The sequence below is a fragment of the Pteropus alecto genome, unplaced genomic scaffold (assembly GCF_000325575.1).
Source record: "Pteropus alecto unplaced genomic scaffold, ASM32557v1 scaffold78, whole genome shotgun sequence".
NCBI classification, from domain to species: Eukaryota; Metazoa; Chordata; class Mammalia; order Chiroptera; family Pteropodidae; genus Pteropus; species Pteropus alecto.
In genome coordinates this window covers 8,298,486-8,314,711 of record NW_006443124.1, presented here as the reverse complement: position 1 = coordinate 8,314,711, position 16,226 = coordinate 8,298,486, and the positions used below count along the sequence as shown (strand labels likewise).

The 16,226-nt window shown below is 47.0% G+C and overlaps 1 protein-coding gene across 3 annotated transcripts in view; it reads right to left on the bottom strand.

Annotated features, from left to right (window-relative positions):
* Positions 1-663: 663 nt before the first annotated feature.
* Positions 664-16,226, bottom strand: part of TRPC7 (transient receptor potential cation channel subfamily C member 7) — a 127,373-nt gene continuing 111,810 nt past the window's right edge. For all 3 annotated transcript variants that reach the window (XM_006923093.1, XM_006923094.1, XM_006923095.1), the window contains 5 exons: positions 14,625-14,820; positions 9,387-9,608; positions 8,621-8,701; positions 3,167-3,242; positions 664-950 (listed from right to left, as the gene is read on the bottom strand). In XM_006923093.1, coding sequence (XP_006923155.1) covers positions 781-950; positions 3,167-3,242; positions 8,621-8,701; positions 9,387-9,608; positions 14,625-14,820 — 745 coding nt within the window. In that variant the 3' untranslated portion in view covers positions 664-780. The remainder of the gene's footprint in view (positions 951-3,166; positions 3,243-8,620; positions 8,702-9,386; positions 9,609-14,624; positions 14,821-16,226) is intronic.

Here is a 16,226-nt window from a genome sequence, read left to right as displayed (position 1 = left end):
GTGCTAGTCAGTGGGCTCCCAAGGCCACCCCCAGGCGGGGCACGGGACAGAATGGCAGGAGGCTGGAGGGGAGGGCAGCACATTTGCAGAGCGTCCCAGGCTATTATGAGGTAATTTTATTCCTTTCCATTTTAGGTAAAAATAGTAAATACAAGATAATAAAGGTAAAAATACATCATTTGGATTTTGTTGTTCTCCGAACGGTGCTACCTACAGTACAATTTTTGATTTAAGATCTTTAAACTTTTTTTTTTTTTAAATAAACAAATAGAACTATTTTACTATTAGGCTATCTGTGTTCTCATCTGGCACTTAAGTATAGATCACAGGTCACCTGCCGGTTCTGTTTGGATGTGTGTGGGTGGCAGGGAGGAGGAGAGAAGGGGCACGTGGGCTGAAGTGGTTCGTCTTCCCAGGACACAGACAGAGCGGCGTTCCATGTGCTGTGGGAGGGTGCATGTGCATCCAAGAAGGCCTTTTCCTGCACTGGCCCCCGGACGTATGTCACTGTGGCTGGGCCGACGGTCTCACACATGCGTGTGTATGGGGGGCACTTCCCCCCTCCTCCTGCGGTCATGTTTCTCACCCAATAGCCTAGATTCACAACAGTTCTGGGTCCAGGAAGGCCACTGGGCTGCAGATGTCAGCAGAGCTGCTCAGGATGGAGCCTTAGTGTCCTAGAGGAGTGGGCCTGGGACCCCTCCCCACCAGGGCTGGTGGCCAGGACATTCAACCTGGCCTTGGAATGCTGGTAGAAGTCACAGATGCTCATGTCGGCGGCTAAATGTCTTTACCCTTGTTCACCCTCAGGTGGTCTTTGTTTAAATTCTTCCCGAATTTCTCACTGAGCTGTTGGATCAGGTCTGCCAGCTCGCCAGTAGCTTGGGACTTCTCTTCCAGAAGTTCATAGCGCAGGCTGGAGATATCTTGCTTGATTTCCTTCAGTTCGCCTGCAAGGACAGATGAAATTTTGGTGAGTGTTGAGTGGACAGAAGGGAGCCATCTCACCTGAGTTTGGGGCGTGCATCTTTCCAGCAGGCTCTCAGATTGCTGGGCCAGCCCCCCAGGGGTGGAGGTCAGGGGACCAGAACTCTGTTTTGACCTAAGTACCACCTCGCTCCTGCCACTGAAGGACACGTCATCCATTTGAGACCTTTCCCCTCTAATTCCTGGTCAAGCTCTTGTTAAGGGTCTGAGGTAGAAGGAGGCGTCAAGATTAGGGTTGTGAACTGCTATCACCTGTTTCACGTCATGATTGTTAGAATGTTGGTTTTGGAGCCATTAAAGGCAGATTTCAAGATTCCAAGGACCACCCTCATTAACTGGAACACTTGTTTCCATGAGGCTCCATGTGTTGTTCTGTTGTCGTTATTTGCAGAGGGGAGAAACTCCCAAGTGTGAAGGGAGAGGCTTGGCACGGCGGACGCAGCCGTGGAGCCCGGCAGCCTTGCCAGAGCAGGGTCCATCCAGACCATGCAGGCAGCACTGCCTCACCGAAGCACTGTGACAGGCCTGCTGCCTCTTTTTCCGTAGCAAGGGACCACCAGGTGAGACTTCAGCTTATTTCTGCAGTGAACCACGTGGTTAAACGTCCACGTGCGCCAGGGCTGTGGGAGTCTTTTTATTAACTACGAAGGGGTGTCGAAAGGTTCTTTCCCAATGTTTTAGATACGGGGCTTGACTCAGATGGGAGTCTGCTGCCCGGGGACCATTGTTCATATCTGTTTTCTAGATAGGCTTTACATAGTACAGTGCAGAGATCTTAAAGGTGCAGTCTGGTCAGTTTCGACAGATGCAGACATCCCTCTCTTGTCGTTTGGCGCTCCACTGAGCTCGCTTCATGGTGTAATCCTAGTGGCACGAAACCTGGGCAGCCTCACTTTCTATAATCAGGCATCTCCTTGTCCATCACAGTTACACACTGCTGGCCGGCCTGACACCTGGCAGTTTTATGTTCGAGACCCAAAAGTATGGGTGGATAAAAGGGCAGTTGCTTGGCCCCTAGACAGTGTCAGCCTAGGGGTGATGCCCCGGGATGAAGCGGAGGGTCACTAATGATGACCAGGCTCTTCCGTAGGCCCTGGTGGCCTAAGCGAGGGGGAGATTTAGTGCCTTCATTTGTGGAGGAGGCTGTTTCTAGGTAGCAAATATTTGTCCTTGGTGTCTCATGTAGATTAATTGCCTGGTATAAAGTAATTTGTTTTTTACTTAAGAGTAACTGCTTAAAATAGACTGGGAAATAACCCAAACAGTGAAAATAATGTAGTTTGCAAACTTCTGCATGCGTCAGAATGACCTGGTGCTCTTATCAAAATGCAGACCCCCGGGCGCCACCCCAGAGAAGCGGAATAATTGGGTCTGGGGGTGGTCTGGGATGTGCATTTTTAACAAGTGACTCTGAGGCAGGGGGTAGGGGTACTTTGAGAAACACTGGGGTTGTCAGATTCTGAGAGCCCGGATGTGAGACAGGACGGAGCCAGCTGCAACCAAGGCAGTGGCAGAATCTGAAAGAGGTGTACGGTCTGCAGCTCTCTGCGCTTGCTCCCATGACATGGAGAATTCTGGGCCACCCTGAAATCAAGGGCCATGAGACCGACTCAAGGCAGCCATCACTGTGGTAGGCAGAATGATTACCTCGCCCCGCAAATGGGTCCAGGTACTGATCCTGGGGTCCTGTCTGTGGGTGTGTTATGTTACACAGCAAAAGGGAACCATGGTTGCAAACGGAATTAAGGGTGCTGATCAGCTGACCTTAAACAGGAGATTATTTTGATTTATCCAGTCTAATCACAAGCCTTTAAAAGTGGGAGAGGAAGGCGGAAGAGTGGGTCTGAGAGATGTGGTGACAGCAGAGGCAAGAGAGGTGACAGCACGAGAAGGGTGGATGCTCTGTTGCTGGTTCTGAGGTCAAGGGGCGACGTGCAGACTGGAGGGCGGTCTAGGTTAGAGCTACAGGCTGCTCCAGCTGACAGCCAGCAAGGGAACAGAGACCTCGGTCCTACAACCACACGAATCGCCTTCTGCCAACACCCAGATGAGCAAGCAGACCGAGCCTCCCCGGGGCCTCCAGACAGGAACACAGCCCTGCTGACAACACCTGGATTTTAGCCTGGTGAGACCATGTCCAATTCCCATCGAGCTACAGGAAGATGATCTAATCCCTTACCTTCATTGACTTCATCGTTTTCTCTGTCCACCTGGGCCTTCAGGACGTATCTTTTTATGAGCCGTTTCATGATTTTCTGAAATGTGAACACAAGGCATCAGACAAGCCTGGCCAAGCACAGAGGCAGCTGGCATGGTGTATGCACGATCCTTCACTCCTGCAGAGCCCAGTCAGCTGCTGGGAGTCCTCCCATGCCTGATGCCTCGCTTTTGAGAGGTGTCCTGCCTAGTTGGGGAACCTGGGCCAGTCTCTCTGTTTAACCTCTTCCCCCAGGATTTGATACCACCTGGCCCTGGGATATAAGAACAGGACACTCAATGGCACGAGACTGAGCCAAAGAGAGAGAGAATCATCTAAAATGAATGGGTGCTGCTTGAGGGTCCAAGGCCTGATCCGACCCTTCTTTGTGGCCTCTGCCAGTCATCTCCTCTTCTGAGGCTGCAGCTCTGAAACGCTTTCTTCTAGTTCAACAACCGCTGTGCTCAAGAGGGCGTACCGAGGTCTTAGCCGGCCAGCCCAGGTGGAGCTGCGTCCCTGTGAGATGCTGCGCATGAGCGGAGAGTCAGGACCAGGCTTGGAGGACAAGCCCAGCGCACCTGGGAAAATTCCTACCAGAGGCAGAAATAGATACAGCTGGGTCTCGAGAAGTTTTGCCAAGATACCACTTTACTGAAAACCCGCATGCCTGACTCTGCGCCCCTAGGCATGCTGTAGGGGAAGGGTTGGCCTGCAGGTTCACTTACCACACAGACACTGGGTTCTTTATGCAAATGACGCATGAACAAACATTTAAGAGACACCAATAATAGAGCCAAGTGCAAGACCACAGGGAGTGAACTTTGGATTTTGCCAGTTGTGGTTCCAAGGTTCCTGTGAAATCACAGGATTTAAAAATATTCTGGTAGCTGAGACTTCTCAATCTTGCAAGAGATGAGCAGTAAGGCAAAGAGGGAGGAATTCCCTGCTCCTTGGTTGTCCCTTCCTGTTCACCTGCGCACACTTGAGGATGGAGGGAACAGAGGCAGCATTTTCTAGATTGAAGGGACCTGAATTCTGTCCCCAGCTTAGTTGTGGGACGTCAAGCAGGTTGTTAAGTTCTCTCTGACGACATGGACTCAGGAAAAGCTTCTTGCAAGTAAAAGAAGTGAACGGCTGGGGTGCGAAGAGCTGGAGGATTTAACTTATTATTATCAGACGGGGGCTCTCGCAGTGCCTTTGGTGGTGAAGACCTTGCCGAGAAGCTGTCTCCTGGTCCTGAGATTCCGAGGCTTGGACTGAACCTGGCAAAGGTGCTCCAACAGCAAGCTTTGGGTCAGCCCACTTAGGCCAGCGCCGCCCCTCCTTGGCCCTCGGTGAGCTGGTGGTCCACTTGGCTCTGTGGTTTGAGTTGTAATCTGATTTGTGGCTGAACAGTTAATTAGCAAGTTGCCTTCCTGCTGTACCTTCTCAGAGATGCCTGGGTCTTGTCATGTTAGTGGTTAAATTGAAGCATTAGATTTCTTGTTGACATTAATAGGGCAAGTGACCTAAGTTACAAGAATATATACCTTTCCAGGGGACTCATTAATGCTTTTTATTTATTTATTTTTTTACTTTAAAGTGGAGAAATAAAACAAAACTGTCCTGAACCAGTCTCATGGGAACACAAAAACAAAACAAAATAAAGCAAAACAACTCAGATATCCAAGTATCTAACATTCTTACTGAATAAGGAATTCAGAAGTATTCTTCCACTGCAGACTTTCAGGCTGACGCAAGTTAAGGGGAGATCTAATTCAAATTTGTTGCCTTTCAAGAATAAGCCCAAGAATTGAGGGTTTTTAAGTTTCTGGGTCCCTAAGTTTACATGTCTTCATTGGTGGCAACTGGGCCTACCCTGCCTCTTTCATTTAGCAAGTGCTGGAAATGAGTATATTTAGTGATGTTATTCAGGCAAAAGAATTACTGCTGAGAGACACAGTGGGTAAGTATGGTCGTGACACTGAGACCTCTCTCTCTCCAGGGTAGGAGGCATACAGTTCCCCCTGACTAGACTCCAAGGGCCCAGTGCCTTTGGCTACTGCTGTTGAAGAGAAACCTGAAGATCTTTCTATGGAAAGATCCTCTCTGTGCAGCTGGGGGCAGCTAAAGACATAGACAAGGAAGAGAAAGAACACACATGGTATATTGAAAATGGCAAACAAAGTAGAGGGATGCAGTGTTGTCACCTAGGAAAACAGAAATTGAGGAACATTTGGAAGTGAATAAAACGCATCCCAGGACAAGTGATGTGTTAAACTGGGTTTATCAGACACTGAATAGAAGGATTTAGCACTGTCAAGTTGTCTATCTTATTTTCCTTGATTTCTATGGAAAAGGCCATCTAGAAGGTGAAAAAGAGGACTCCTCACTGGGTTTTGGGGAAGGATTGTATCATCAAGGTTGGGGCTTATTTGAATGATGGACTGTGCCTGGATTCTGTGGTTCATTTGGGATGTGGCTTGTTTGCTGTGCCCATGCAGGAAGTATACCTCTCAGAGAGCGAGTCTGTGGGGTCAGTACACACCCCAACAAATTGACCCACTGGATCTTGGAAAGGTCACAGGGCCCCTCTGATAGGAGGCACACTTTGCCACACCAGTATCATGATTTTGTTCCATTGTTTAGTCTCATGTCCACAGAACCCAGATTGGAAAAAACATTGCAAAGGCAAGGAACCAGTTTTGTGAAAAAACAAAAAACAAAAAACAATTTGTCTCTTGGAAGGTGAAGAAAGCAAAGCACAGAGAGCCTCTGAAGTAGTTGCCTTCCTTTACAACAGGGAGCCCCGCTCAAATCAGGCTCAACAAGCTTGAAATAAACACCTAAAGCACTAAGGCTGAGCAATCAAGCAGATCTACCAAAGAGACAGAGGGAGCAAGCTTCAAACCCACATGTGTAAGAACAACGGGGCTTTTTTCTTATTGGGAATGTCAGAACCATAACAGTGACAGAGGCTGATTGCGTTTGTGCTCAGTGAGGTGGCAGCTCTAGGTGCAGCCTGGATAGTAAGAAAGAGAATGAGCTGCCCCCGACCTCTGCACATTTGGAAGTTGCTTTGGGAGGAGGGCAGTGCAGCTGGGAGGCCACCATGAGCCCAAGAAGACAGAGGAGCCATTGTCAGGTCCTTGCCCTAACCTTTCACTCCGCTTCTCCGGTAAGAGCAGAAGTACCTCCTTCCACTCCTTGCCTCCTCCCCTCAGGCTGCAAGGGCTCAGATAGATCTCCTAGTGACTGTCCAACAGGCAGGGCAGGCTCCAAGGCAGGCTGTGATGTGACACTGTGAAGGGGGATGATGGGCCAGCACCTGGGCAGTGTGTGCAGTGAAAGACGGTGCCCTTCTGAATCAGATCTCAGCTCAGCCAGCCGTGTGATCTCCGCCACTGAGCCTCAGTCTTCTCATCTGGTAAACGGGGTTAAAGATAATGCCTCTCTCAGAAACATAGTGTGATAACACAAGGGCTAGTGTCTAGTCTGCTCTCAACTGTCCTTTTGTGTCATCTCAAGGTTTACTCCTGTTCGAGCAGACGATGGCTCGGGAAGATGCCTCGACCTCACTGAGCAGGGCTGAGCAAAGTACAAATGTGTTAATGCAAGATGCTCTCTGTTCCTGTTTACTGTCCTCCACTGCTAAGGTCCAGTTTTCCTTTCTTCTTTCCTGTGACAACACTTTGACTAAGTAGCCCCAGGCTTTTCATGGTGGATTCAGAAAATACTGGGTGAGCAAGCTTTCCAAGGTCATCGGTAGCCCGAAGCTGCAAACCAACCAGTCACCAATCACAGCAGGAAGCTCTCAGGGAGATGGAAGGCTGCCAGGACTCAACCAGTGTTGATGGAAGACAGAAATGGGATCCCCCCGACGCGGCTTTTGAAAATGGTCTCGCTTGGAAAGAATTCATTCTGGGTACAGGACATTCATCACGTAATGAGTCTTCCTTCTTCTCAGCATCTGATTCTGCTCAAAACTCAGGAGAGATTTGGCCCTAACTCGCTGTCTATCTTTTCAGTGACACAGATAATCTAAAATTTCCTCTGAGAACCTGAGAAATAAAAATTCTTCCACTGACCCAAGAATTTGACCTGTCTAATAACTCAAAGTGGATCAAACTGGTCAGGCCCAATTTTGTGCACAATCAAATATAAGATTTCCCCCTTGCCCATTTTTAGCCCATGTCATCTGATAATACTAGAAGTACTTTGAGGGATGAGCCATTTCTTAATTGTATACCTAAGTCCTAACTATACAGCTGGCTTCTAAAATACAGATGGAGATTCAATTAGAGACCTGCGTCTGGAAGATGCCTAATCTGTAATTGTTCCCTCTGGGATGGTGGCACTAGGGACGCCTCTCCTTAGCCCAAAGGAAAGCTCAGAACAGCTTCGAATTTACATCTGACACCAATGACCAGCATAGATGACACTGCTAATCATTGGGAAGGAGAAAGCAGAAAAAGAATGGCCTGAACTTTTATAATCAATAACCTGTAGTTAACATTTATCACTGGCTCACGGGCTGATTCAGACTGATAACAGAGATTTGACAGTAATTTCCAAAAGCAATGAAAGGGCTGCAAGCATAAAAGGTCATCTTCTAATTTTCATAACAGACTTTGCAGGCTGGCAGTCTAAGGTCAGGTACTCACTGAAGACACCAATAGCCACCTGGTTGCTTCAGACAAATACCTGGGAGTCAGGCTGCCTCTCCCTACCCCACACCTATTGGCACGCCTCAGGTCCCATTCATTGGCTCTATGTCCAGAATCTGTCTGCTTTTCTCCACATCCCATTCCAAGCCACCATCCGTCGCACCTGGATGACTGTCCCGTTCTCTTCACTGAGCTCTCTGCTTCCACTCTTGTCCCCACGTGTCTCCTCATTACAGCAGTTAGGTGGGCTTCTTAAAGCATAAATAAAATTGTATCATCTTCTCTTTCCCGAAAGTGAAACTCCTCCCACTGCCTTCCTCGATAAGGCAGAGTGAAATCTACATCCTAACCTCAGTCTGGTCCCCTGCTTCCTTGCTGACCTCATCACCCTCTCCTCTGCCCTGCTGGCTGGGCTCCAGCTGCTTTGGACCTGCCAAGCTTCTCCCCTCTAGTTTTTGCTGGTGCGTTTCCTCTGCCTGGAAGGCTCCGCATGCTGCCTCCTTTGCATCCATGAGGTCTTAGCTAACTGCCCTCCCCTTGCAGGAGCCGCCTCTGAGAACCATATCTAAGCAAGGGCTCCCAGTTTTTCTTCATTTCTCCAACCTATTGTTTTCTTCTTTATCCCCAGTAAGTAGTTTAGTGCCTGGCATATTGTAGGCACTCAATAAACATTTGTTGAGTGAAGGAAGGAAGGAGCTATGTTTTGGGGGGACGACACAACCATGTGACTGAATCTATGTCTTAATTGACATAGATTAATTCTGCCCATGCTTGAGAAATAGGTAATTACCTGGTATCTGGTGGGTTTGCTGAAAGTGTTATTTACTGTCAGGTTTTCAGAATTCCTCATGCCAGCCTGGTAGCGAGTCTTCTGGAAAAAAAAAAAAATACATGCATACACAATACATCATACATACATACATACATGCATACATACATGCATACATACATGCATACATACATGCATACATGGTAGGACTCGAATGGCACCCACATATGGGGCTGTCTCTAAAAAGAGGACCCTCGGAAGATTGATAATGCTCACTGCTGCTTGGCTTCCTCGGACACTGTTCCTGGGGACTCTAGTTCTGTGGGATGTCAACAGGTTACACATATGGTTTGGTCAACTTTGGGAAGCACTGAGTTAAAGTTGCCCGGGACGCTTTTCTCCAGGCCTCCTCAGAAGTTTTAACATGCTCATAAACATTGAGACACTCCAGGAGGAGGAGATAATGGCCAGGGAACCTCTCTCCCCAGAGAGCATCCTCCAGTTCCACTATGGGAAGAGCGATTCCACTTCTGAGCCCACTAAAGAGTGTCCCTCACTGGGGCCAGGGCTGCACCTCTCCAGGGAGTTGCAAGGAGCGGGGGAGCCACCACAGGGAGCCTCCGCTGGTGCCGCAGCTTTGCTGATGTGCCCCCTTTTCTGAAAAGCATTGGCCCCTCCCAGTGCCTGGTTCCCCTTGTATCAGTGGCCCCCCTCCGAATCCGATGCATACAGCCCCCTCCTCCCGCTCCTGCCACCTTCTTAGCCCCATAAACACCATGCTACCTACCCTGAATTTGGAATTCAGCATGCCCATTTCAAGGTCATTTTCACAGCTTTTGGCCTTAGATTTGCAGAGTTTTATGAGGCACATCTTGATTCTCATTATGAGATAATAAAATGATTTAGGACTTGGCACTAGATTAAAAGGAGCAGGTAAAGTTCTTCCTTCATCAAAATAAGACAGCCAGAGCTTTGCTCGCGCAAATTTCCACTCCACGTCTGCATCCTCCTGTGGAACAAGGGAAACAACAGCCCGCCGTCAGAGGCCGTGATCTAACGACTGAGTGCAAGGCGAGGCGTGGGGCTGCAGCCCGCCAGTCCTGAGAGCAGGGGCTAAACGGGACTCTGATGGATACATTTGTGGGTCTTCTCTCCGCTCTGGATGGGGAGTTTGCTCTCGCTGAGACCGTATGCATAGTCATTCCTAAACATCTTCACCTAACCTCGTGGGTTCATCGCTGAAAACCTCAGCTGGTGCATCCACCCTTATTCTCCAGTGGGTGCTTTCACCAACGTTTTCCACTTGCCACTTACCAGAGAACTTTGCTCACTGCCGTTTAATCTTCTCATCCGTTAGCACTTACAGCTCTGCTAGCTTATTCACCAGCCACCACGTTAATCTTTTAGAGCAATGCTGCCCCACAGCAATATGATGCGAGCCACGAAGGTGAACCACATAGGTAAACAAATTTTCTAGGAACCACATTGTTAAAAGTAAAATGGAACAGGTAAAGTAATTTCAGTGATATGTTTTATTTAAACCAGTAGACCCCGAATATTATCATTTCAGCATGTAATCATAAAAAAATTATTAATGAGATAGCTCACATTTTTTTTTTCCTACTGAGTCTTCAAAATCGGCATGTATTTTATACTCATAGCACATCTCAGCTTGGATTAGCCACATTTCAGGTACTCAATAGGTACATGTGGTGAGTGGCTCCCATATTGGACACCACAGTGTATTTCTTATTAAAAAGTGTACTTCCTGTGGGTCAGAGTGCTGCCAGTGAAGAGATTCTGCACATGCAATCCAAGGGAACGAACCTGACTGTAGTTAGTCCGGCCACGCTCTTTTCCCCGGTGGTGGTGGTAGATGGAAGGCCCAGATCTGCTACTTCTGACCTGGTGTCAGTGCTAGAATGCTGAGTGGGCCCCCTAAGGAGTAGCAGGTATGTTTTTTCTTTTTTTTTTTTTTTTGTAGGCCAGCCCCTTTGGCCTCTGACCTAGGAGAGTGGTTTCAGACCAGACATGGGATTTAGGATCAGAGAGACCTGGGCTCACAACCCCTTACTAGCTGTGTGACTTTAGGCAAGGGCCTTGGGCTTACTCATCTGAACATGGAGATGATCCCTCACATAATCCTGACGTTGGCATTGAGTATGTGCTCCATGGGCGATGGAGTCTTCTATGCATAGCTACACTCAAGGGGCTGTGAACCTGGAAGGCACCGGCAGGAAGCCGCAGGGATGTGCCACGAGATACAAGGTCATTACGAGCAGGCTCGATTATGTTTGCTTTTGCAGAGACCCCACCAGCACCTGGCCTGGCCTCTGGGACATCCTATATGGGTCTTTTAGACTGGAAGCTTTGTGAGGGCAGAGGTCACTTCCGGTATAATAGAGAGGTGTGACAGGGACTTGAGCGGAAGGGTAGTACAGTGGTGAGAGCACCGGCTCTGGAGCCTGCTTGGATTCAAATCCTGGCTTTGCTCCTTACGAGCTGTGTAACCATGGCAGGTGACTTAGCTGCTCTGCGCCTCATCTGTAAAATGAGGATAATAATACCTACCTCATAGATTGTGAGAATTAAAGGAGTTAATGCCTGAAAAACAGTGTCAGACACTTAGTAAACCCTCAGTAAATATTTTTTATCTCGATCGCTTAACACAGTGCCTAGTGTTCAACCTTTAGTTATTTAGCAAATACTAATCCAGCACCTACTGTGTGCCTGGCATGCGCTGGGCAGATACTGGCGATGACAGTCCACACCCTCGTGGAACACATAGTCTGGCCAATTACATGAGCATGTTAAACAATACCTCAGCTCGTCTTTTATCTAGAGTTGTGCTAAGAGCCATGGGAGGCTCCGGCCCCTGGCCTGGCCCAGGGGTCAGGGAAGGCTGCTCCGGCGGCTGGTGTTTGAGCTGAGATCCAAGCGGTGAGTATTTCTCAACCAGGTCAAGTGTGGGTAGGAGTGGAGGGGTGGAGAAGAGTAGGAGTCAATTAGTGGAAGAGGCAGTGAGAAATATAAACAATTCTTGAGAAAGTTGGCAGTAAAGAGCAGGAGAGAAAAAGTTGAGAGCTGGAAAGTGAGATCGAGGGAGGATTTTTTTGTAGTTACTTTTTAAGATCAAGAGACTTATTTAAATGCTGACAAGGAGGACTAGAGAGAGAGGGAGCAGGGATGATGCAGGTGGAGCAGGGATAATGGTGGCTCCTGAGGAGGCGAGTGGGCAGGGTACGTGGGCTGGGCTGCACCGATGAAGACGCAAGGCTGGTGGGGCATGGTGGGTGCAGAGACAGGTGAGTCTGCGGATTTGCGCAGTAGGTGCTCAAGATCTGTTGATTGAATAAGTAAGTGTTCTCACGGAAGGCTTTACAAATATGTACTTCATCAAAGTTCATGTGACCATGAACAGTGGGCACTTTCTGGTGGCCTCATTCCACTTTTCTTGGTCCTTGTACCACCAGTGAGATGGGTGGGAGATATGTGCTCTCACCTGAGAAGGAGAAGCCCAGAGCCTGGAGGGGAGGTGTGGGCGGCAGCGTGCTCTCTCCATCTTGTGACACCATGCTTTGGTGAGATGATTTGAAATCGAAAGCCATAGGCTTGCCTGCTCTTGTCATGGTCTTCCCTCATGTCAATCGTGTGGCTTTACATGCCACATTCATCTGGACCAAAGCAGGATGTGCTCATTGGGGGAAACTGAGGCCCAGAAGGGCAAGAGGGACTAGTTAGCAATAGCTCATCCACAGAGGTGACCAAATATGTATAGCGCTTTAAAAAAAATATGTTTTTCTATCGAAGGAGTGCTGTATTTTCTTGGGGGGTCGTAGGAGTGGGGACTAAGGCTTCATAGCTTGGCTTACCTCTGCCTTGCACTTCTTGCTACTTTTCCCTGAACAATCTACAGTCTTGCAGTCCCAAGTATACCGCATCGTTTCACCCCTCCCTGCCTTGGCACATGTTTCTACTGTTTAAAATACTCTTCTTTTGGGGTGGTATTATGGACCAAATGTGTCCTTCTAAAATTCACATGTTGAGGCCCCAGTGTCTTAGAATGTGACTGTACTTGGAGATAAGGCCTTTAAAGAGGTAATTAAGGTTAAATGAGGTCATAATGGTGGGGCCCGAATTCAATATGATCGGTGTCGTTATAAGGAGAGGAAGAGACACCAGAGATGCAAGTGCACAGAGGAAAAGCCATGTGAGGACACAGCAAGAAGGTGGCCATCTGCAAGCCAAGGAGAGAGGCTTCAGGAGAAACCAACCCTGCCAACACCTTGATCTTAGATTTCCAGCCTCTAAAACTGAGTAAATAACTTTCTTTTGTCCAAGCCACCAGTCTGTGGTATTTTATTATGGCAAACCCAGCAAACTAATACGGGTGGGGGCGGCGGGGGGAGGTGTTCTTTATTTTTTTCTCTATGAGAAATACACAAATAATTGTTTCTTATAAAAAAATATTTAAGTACAGAGGTATACTCAGCACATGCGAAAGTCCCCTTTCAAGTCTCCTCTCTCCTTTTACTCCTTCCCCAGAGGATGCCCAGGGTCAAGGGTGTCAAAAGTTTCTCTACCTTTTCTTTCTGTATATTCACATTTGCATTAATGCAAGTAAGATCTGCTTATATTTTTCTACAACTTGTGTTTTTTCACTTAACATTATCATAGGGATTTCGCTATGTCCACACAAAAAAGTTCTTCTCATTGTATGTACCGTATTATATATGGTATTCTCAAGTCTACACTGTATCACAGTTTATTTAAATATTCTGATATCGATGAGCTACCCCCAAGCTTTTCTTTTAATAAACAACTGTGCAAAATCATATTTCCGCATGGATCTATTCCTCGAATTGGAATTGTTGAGTCAAAGGGTTAGGGCATTTTATTTTTGTTTTAATTTTTAGTTTATTTATTTAACTTTATTGTAAGTAAAACAATACTATGATTTCTAAAGGATAAAAAGGTATAACCGGAAAGGCATTCCAACGACTACAACCCCCAACCCCATCTCTCAACAGGCGCCCCTGCTGTGCGTTTCTTGTGTACCCTTTCAGAGGCTTTTTTTCTTTTTCAAATGCTTATACAGTCAAAACTGAATATGCATTCCCTTTTCTTCCTCTTACACAAGAGAGACTACACTATATGCCTTGTTCTGTGACTTGATTTTTTTTTCACTTAACACTCTAACTTGGAGGTCTTTCCAGATCAGTATATAGAAAGCATCTTTATTCTTTTTAAAAGCTGCACAGTATGTCACTGTTCAGATGCATCATAATTATAATACATTTAACTGAATTCCTGTTAATTTCTTGCTGTTCTAAAGAAAGTTTCCATAGCTTATGGTTTGTGCGTTTTAGATTTTGATAAATTGCCTCCTGATACTCTCTCTCGACTCCCTTATCTCTTTGGCAAAATTGTATTCGTCTTTGAATGGCCTTCAAGCATCACCTCTGCAAGCTTCCTCCTCCCATAGCCAATCATAGTCTCTGCTTTGCACTTCCTGCACCAGGTAAGACTTCTCTGGGTGCACTGGCCCCAGGGCATTGCAATTTGTTGATTGACGTGTCTCTTTTTCTCAGTGGACTGAGTTGAGGGCACAGACTGTGTCTTAGTCAGTTTTGTATTACTAGTGCCTAGCACAGGCTTTGCATACAGTAGGTGCTTAAGAAATACATGTGAGTCAGAAGAGAATGTGGGCTGAAACATGTAGCCATTCTGATTTGCCATGGGCACCTGCATGCTGTCCTGAGGGGATACATGTAAAAGAGGAAAGATTCACAACCCTGATCCTTTTTGCCCTTGTTGGGCCACTTGATGTGGTGCCTGTATTGCCATGTGGCTGGTTGACTGGAAGTGCTTCTTGGAGCAATCCAGGAAAAATGCCTATTGCTTGCTGTTCTGGCTTCACATTAAACAACACCCAGGCTTCTAAGGTCATTTACCTTCATTTCTGAAAACAGCAATCTAAATTAAACCAAGGGGAGAGAGAGCACGATCAGTTAACTGGTCTTACCTCAATTTCCTGATATGAGTTGTTGATCATGGCTATGAGCATATTGAGCAGCACTACCACCATGGTGACGTTATAAACGCCGTAGAGAACGTAGCCGATGTTCTCGATGAATTTGTGGTCGTATTTCAGCACCACCGAGATCACTTCAGACAAGCCGAAGATGGACCAAAATAAGGTTTTAAAACTCTCCTCAACCCTGCAAGGAAACGGGCAGTGCTTTCAGGCAGATTGCATCAGCTAACACTTTTCCTAAGAAAGTTGCCATTATCCAGATGTTAGTGGTTACCTTGGACTGGGGCTGGGACTTGCTGGTGGTGCTCGTGTTCTGAAATAATGAGGTATTCAGATTTCTAAGAAGACTTTGAAGGAGTGTTAAAAAAGGGCAGTGTCTTTCTTTTCCGTTCAGTCGATTTATTGCGACTCTTGGTTGTGGTATCATTTTTATCTTGTAATTAAACTTTAAATTAAATGCCAGGGCAAATGTGTGCTCTTATATGGTATTTGGCTTCTCAGAAGCACACTCTTCCTTTAGTAGTGTCTTGAGCCTCTTCTCAGACTACCTAGCCCCACGTGAAGGGGAAGAGGTTGGTGTCCGCTGATGGTGCTGGTGTCATTGGTGACGGGGACCTCCTGGGCACTCAACACAAAGCAGCTCACTAAAGCCTCATGACCGCCTCTGCGGTTGGCTCACTTATTACCTCTATTTTACAGAGGGGAGCATTGACGCTCAGAGTCTTACATGCCTTTTCCAGTAGTGCTCAGCTGGAAAGTGGGGCGCAAATCCAGGCATGTCTGAGGTTTTCAAAGTGTGTACTTCTAACCACTATGCTTTACTTTACTACCCACTGGCCCTGGGATTGAGGCCAGCCACACATATTGAGTCCTCTAAACTGGGATTGAATTATTAGGAGTGAGAGTGGTGAGTTTAGTATGTCCTATTGTTGAAGTTCACCAGGTGACTGCCTACACCTAGCCCTGCAGCTCACTCAAGGCAGACACTGTATGTGCTTTGAGGGAAGTTTGGGGAAGATCTGGCTTTAAGGACACTGCTCTTTGATGCTTTGGAGACTATGAAGTTACCAAAATACACTGGTTTGAAGAGTAAGATCCAAACACATTCCATATTCTGTACTATGTGGCTCTGACCCTCTATCAGGTTAATATTCAATCAGCATAATATTCAATCAGCATAATATTCAAACAGCATAATATTCAATCAGAAAGCTGGATTTTGGTTGGGTGGTTTAGAACATGCACGTTTATCAGATGACATCTGAATGGCTAAGTGGTTCTTTTAGTTTGCATCCAGATCTTTGGTACAATTATGAGAAGGCACATTTTTTTTTCTCCTTAATATTTCAGATTTTCAACACTCACCCAAAAATGGCCAGGATTAGCTAGATCCCCCCCCCGCCCCCCAAAATCAGTGTTTCTTAAGGATTGGTATTTATTTGACAGGATGTACAAAAATACTAGTACTCGTCACTTTGGCTAAAAATTTCACTCTGACTCGCATGAATTTTCAGCTCTCTCATGTGTGAGTGTGTGTGGGCGTGTGTGTATGTGTATGTGTGTGTCTAGCCAGCTGTTTGGCGCATTCCC